The sequence below is a fragment of the Echiichthys vipera genome (assembly GCF_963691815.1).
Source record: "Echiichthys vipera genome assembly, chromosome: 7".
Taxonomy (NCBI): Eukaryota; Metazoa; Chordata; class Actinopteri; order Perciformes; family Trachinidae; genus Echiichthys; species Echiichthys vipera.
Genome location: NC_139832.1, coordinates 2,086,217 through 2,092,369, shown reverse-complemented (window position 1 = coordinate 2,092,369; position 6,153 = coordinate 2,086,217). Strand labels below are relative to the sequence as shown.

Genomic DNA, 6,153 nt, shown 5'->3' with positions numbered 1-6,153 from the left:
AACACCAGAAACTCCTGAAAACAATTTCAGTCCAAATCAACTGGACTTGGTTCTTTGTCAGGAAGACGTTTCACCTCTCATCCAAGAGGCTTCATCAGTTCATGTACGCATCTGACCAGGACCAGGACCAGGACCAGGCTGGGACTGGACCAGGACCAGGACCAGGACCAGGCTGGGACCAGGACCAGGACCAGGCTGGGACTGGTCCAACTAACTGGTGTGGAGATCCAGGTATTTAACCTCTCACAAGGCCGATGATGTCACTGGAACCTTTTGTGCTCCAAGTGCCCACGCCCGTCGTTAGAGTGACAGTCGTTGGTGGAAGTAGGTTTGGACTTTGTGCCGGTCCAGTCCCAGCCTGGTCCTTGTCCTGGTCCTGGTCCAGTGGTTGGTGGAAGTAGGTCTGGACTTGGTTAGTGCTCTATTGAGTCTTAACGACAGTCGTTGGAGTCACAGGAGGACATTTGTGAACAGTTGTTCTTTGAGGTTGGATCGTGAATGAAGGGATGAAAGGGCAGCATTGTAAATTGGAGATAAGTGGAGTCTCAGACCTCCTCCTCTGGTTAGCGATGGTTTCTCTACTTTTACATGGATGGAAACATGACAGCTGACTTGTTATTGAGACACTAGTTTATTATTTTTGATAAAACGTTTCCCACTGTCCGCCTTTAAGCTGCCGTGACCTCTGACGAAGCCAAATGCAGATCATATTAGAACATCATTGTTGCCAAAATCTTACATATAAATACATTTTAGTCCGAACTAATAAGAAAACAAGAAAGATTAAACACAAGACGATGTTTATCTTGTGGGTTTAAAACAAAAGCAAGGACTTAAGATGGTGGTTTGTTGTGGAGAGAAAATTGTCTAACTAAAACCATGTGATACGCAGGACAGTGAAGTCCGCAGCCAAATCACAAAACCCCCAGTTCCCAAGCTCTCTATGGACGGCAATGTCTTTTTGTGGGTCCATATCTTTAAGTGTCAAGCCTTCAGGTTCCAGCAGCAGTGGGTCTGTGGAAGAAGCTGTGGATCTGCTGAGCTGCAGCCTCACCCACGATGGGCTCCAGCTCGGCGGGGGCTGCGTTGCACAGCTGCTGGATGCTGGAGAATCGCTGCAGGAGGGCGAGAGCTTTGATCCGGCCGACCCCGGGGACACGCTGCACCAGAGTCAGGACCAGTGGGTCCAACAGCCGAGACGAACTCCTCCTCCTGAAGGGGTTCTCTCGGCCCTCCCCGTGAACCTAAAGACGATCAGAGCAGGAAGAAAAATCAACATTAGACAACGAAATGAGCCGACAGAGGGCTTTTTACGCCTTTCACACTAAGGATCTGTGTTTGATTCCTTTACAATCAAACAAACCAGGTCATCATTGTCAACTCTGCACTTGCAGGCTGTGAACGTCACATGCAGACAAAAGCCTTAGTCATTAAAGTCATAACCCGTAAGATTTGAGACACGTTGTCTCTTGCAGGTGAACCTCTGGGACCTCATTTCCCAGAGTTCCTTGACTCAGTCCTTTCTGTTCTTTTAGAGCTAGGTCGCTATGCTTCTTGATTTTTTGCCGTTCTTCACTTTGATTCGTTTTTGTTTCTTTTTCTTTGGACTGGAAGTTGAACGCTCTTCTTTGTCTTGTCTGTTTGCTAGGAGCCCCTTCACCGTCCCAAAGCACTCCCAGGCGCCACTTTCTCACTACATTTAGAGACTTTTCACAGCTTAGAACTGGATTTAGAAACAGAGCCTAGAGCAGTTTAGCTCCTTATTCAGAGCATCAGGGAAAAGGGAGACATCTGTGCTGGGCTTCATTCAGTCCCATGCATGTGGCTCAGAGTCCAGTTCAGTGACCAGTCTCTGGGTCCGTCTCTGTCCTCTCACGCAGCAGCACTGTTGTTGTTATGTGACGCCGCAGGGTCAGAGGTCGGAGGTGGGGCCATGACGGCGTCCTTTAACAAAGTCTGAGCTTTCACCGTCCAGACCACAACGCCATGGGGGGCGGTTTCAAATCTTCCCACTCTGGGACCTGGTTTCTAAAGATCCCGTTTTCAGGCTCCGATAACGCCGGCTGCTGTGGATGGTCGAACAAAACAATACTAAAGTTGTGCGGTTAGAGGAAAACGCGTCTCTGTGCGGACGGGCCCTAAAAAGGTCGACTCGTCAGCGTACCTCCAGGTTTCTTCTAAACCTTTATGGGTCCAGCCCATATTTCTATGACTAAATTCTGTACCAGCTGGGAGGAGGCCTCGGGGAAGACCCAGGACCAGGTGGAGAGATTAGATCTCCACACTGGCCTGGGAACGCCTCAGGATCCCCCAGTTAGAGCTGGTTAATGTGGCCCGGGAAAGGGAAGTTTGGGGTCCCCTGCTGGAGCTGCTGCCCCTGAGACCCGACCCCGGATAAGAGGCTGAAGATGAAATGAGATCAATTCTGTACCAAAAAATCGGTTAAAATGGGGTAAAATTGAGCAGTTAGGTAAAGGCTAAAGTGAAGAGATACGTTTTAAGCTTTCTTTTAAAAAATAGTTAGGGGCGTCTGGTGGCACAGTGGTTAGAGCAGTCACCTCATGTAAAGAGGCTGAAGGTCCTCGAGGCAGCGGCCGCGAGTTTGACTCCGACCTGCCACCTTTGCTGCATGTCTCCCCTCTCTCTCACACCCCATCTCATATCTGTCCTCTGTAACAAATGGCTCGAAAAACTGAAAAAATAAAAAATAGCGAGCTGGCCTCCATGATATCCATAGTTATACATACATACATATATATATATATATATATATATATATATATATATATATATATATATATATATATATATAGTTTCTACAAGAACAACTGCACTATATCATGTGAATATGTGTATATGTCCATTTCTTCCCTTTAAATGTAATTTTATTGCTTATTTTTGCTATTTTTGATCTTATTTTGTAATATTCTGTTGCTGCTGTGACAAATAAATTCCCCGTCTGCGGGACATTAAAGGTTTTCTAATTCTGATTCTGATTATAGGTAGTTTATATATTGTTTATTGTTTATACAGTAGTAATTGGAAAGAATGGAACAAGTCAAAATAGTGAGGATATTCGTCAAACACAAAAAAACTGCATCAACAAAGAGGAACAGGGGAAACTGGCTTAAACAGACGACAGGACACGTGAATAAACCTAAAAGTGCATTGAATCAACACATTCACACACACATCAACAACAAAACTAGCATTTAATGGTCTGTTTTTTCTTTGCTACTCACAATCTGAGTGATGAGCTGCGAGGCTTCGGTCTGCCCGCTGACGGGCAGCAGAGTGAGGCCGAGGTCAAACACCACAAACTTCTGCACAGCGGAGAAGTACTGCTCGCTGAGTCGGGTCTTCTCCACCCAACACCAGCTCCTGGAAGCTGCTGCTGGTCTTTAAAAACATGGAGGGACACGGTTCATGTCGGGCAGAGCAACACAGAGACAGAGACACAGGCGAGACACAGGCGTTCATTAAACTCACATTTCTGTAGCGAACCAGTTTCCTCTTGTAGCCGTTTCCTGCTATGGTGTCGCACTCGGACACGTACAGGATGCAGCATTTGTTGGGCAGGTGGAAGTCCGCGAGGCCCAGCTCGTTCTCAAAGAGGATTTTCACACCTCCACCTACAGCACAAGAAGAGCAGCAGGGTTATTTTCCTTATCATATGAATCATAGATGTTTAAGCAGAGAGGAAGACAAGAGCAGGTATAATCTCAATATGCTCTGACATTAGGGCACATTTTGCATTTGACAGACTTCGAAAGCAGAGAAAGATTAAAACAGAGCACACTCGATGTCCACATTAAATCATGTAAAGTAATAAGAAAGAAATAGAAGAGGGCACTGATGTTAATTATGGACTTAGTCTTGCTAAACAAACTCATAAAGAAGGCAGGGTCTGTTGTCGTCACCCTGGAGGAGGTGGTGGAGCACAGGATGCTGCAAAACTGCTGGTGATCATGGACGATGCCTCCCATCCCCTCCATCAAACCCTGGACGAGCTTCAGAGCAGCTTCAGCAGCAGACTCATCCAACCTCGCTGCTTAAAGAACGGCACAGGAAACAGTTCCTACCTGCTGCTTAAAGAACGCCACAGGAAACAGCTCCTACCTGCTGCTTAAAGAACGCCACAGGAAACAGCTCCTACCTGCTGCTTAAAGAACGCCACAGGAAACAGTTCCTACCTGCTGCTTAAAGAACGCCACAGGAAACAGTTCCTACCTGCTGCTTAAAGAACGCCACAGGAAACAGTTCCTACCTGCTGCCTTAAAGAACAGCACAGGAAACAGTTCCTACCTCGCTGCTTAAAGAACGACACAGGAAACAGTTCCTACCTGCTGCCTAAAGGCCGCCACAGGAAACAGTTCCTACCTGCTGCTTAAAGAACGCCACAGGAAACAGTTCCTACCTGCTGCTTAAAGAACGCCACAGGAAACAGTTCCTACCTGCTGCCATCAGACTCTACAACGCTGCACAGCAACGCTCAGGAAACACACACACATCATTCAAGTGACTTATTACTGAAATCTAACACTGTAATTAAAAATGCACCTTTCTCTCTTCTTCTTGCACCTCAAAATAAAATACATAATAATATTAGCATTTCATCTCCGTAGCAATGTTTTTTTTCTCTAAAATGACATTTCTCCAGTGAAATGCACCCCCTTGCATTACAGGTGATATTCTGGATCAGAAGGCTGTTGTTTGGACCTATAGGAGTAGTGTCATATATATATATATATATATATATATATATATACATACACACACACACACACACACACACACACACACACACACACACAGGTAACCCAATTAAAAGCACACTTTTGAACCTATGAATTGCAAGAAAAGCTGGGATTATATTTAGGAAGTCAAGTCAAATACATTCAACTTGCTCAAAAGATCCCTTTAATTCATTTAGTAATTATGGCTGCAGTAGATTTCCACAGAACACACAAAAGGTGTTGTTTTGTGTTCGCTATCATCCAAGTTTGTGATTTTAAACTCTTTAAAATAGTTTAAAGACTGTAAGTAAGCAATGTTCTGACCCTTGTGGGTTACCTGTATATAAATATACCTGTATATAAACTGCATTTCACGGCAGGGGTGCTGAATACGGCACAACACCTGTTTGTAGAAGCTGTGAATACATTATTAAATCATTTTAAATCGATGATATACACGCCGAAATGAAGTATGAGTAATTTTAAAACACTAAATGAATACAGTTTTATTCTACACCTCGTAGTTTTTGCATTTAAGCGAAAAATAAATTAAAAATCGATGTTTTTTTAATGGGGTTTGGTGAAAGTTTGTTGTCTCCGTGTGGAAACCCAAAGTAACACGCTGAAAGGTTTTTAATAAAACTCTAAATTACCTTTTAAGCTTTGAACGAGGGACGAGTTTCTCCATTTCTCGGTGGTAAAAACGTGTCCGTACGGAGGAACCGCGTTCAGCCCGACGGGCGCTTTGGTCTCCATGGAAATCCACGGACTGCTGTAGTTCTGCCTCCAAAACACAAACGAAGAAGAAATGTCTTCTTCTTCTTCTTCGTCTGCAGTGAGGTGGTGTAGATGAGGAGCAGGCGCCTCTGCCCCGCCCCCTGCAGGACAAAAGAGGAAGCGCACGTCCTCACACGACCTCATAGTGCCTCGATTCATCAGTGCATGCTATGTGTTTACATCATAAGTGTTTATATATCAATAAAGTATGAGTTGGGAAAATATGGATAATTTATTTAATATTAAAGAAGAAGAAAGAAATGCACTTCCGGAATAAGAGAATCTTGCTTAAAAATCCATTAAATTTTGTTTATTTACAGCGGTGTAAGAAGTACTCAGATAACGTATTGTTACGTATACGTATAATAACGTATTGATATATTTTAGTATCCAAACACAAATAAATAAACAAATAAACAAAAATAAAGCAAATAAAATGGAATTAAATGAAATGTCTGTTTTTACAAATAAACAAAAAATAAGCAAATAAAATGAAATTAAATGAAATGTCTGTTTTTACAAATATAATAATTCATCTTTGCATGTTTTACATTTTTGGAGCGGGGAAAAATAAAATAAAATAAAATTAAATTAAATTAAATTAAATTAAATTTAATTTAATTAAGTTAAATTAAATTTA

At 43.2% G+C, this 6,153-nt stretch overlaps 1 protein-coding gene across 1 annotated transcript; it reads right to left on the bottom strand.

The window, feature by feature from the left end:
* Window positions 1-928: 928 nt before the first annotated feature.
* On the bottom strand, window positions 929-5,492 carry faap24 (FA core complex associated protein 24; the record flags this gene model as incomplete). Its single annotated transcript, XM_083916168.1, is given in 5 exon segments — window positions 929-1,244; window positions 3,243-3,368; window positions 3,370-3,399; window positions 3,490-3,632; window positions 5,390-5,492. Coding segments are annotated over 5 exon segments (654 nt in total). The 3' UTR covers window positions 929-992.
* Window positions 5,493-6,153: the final 661 nt, after the last annotated feature.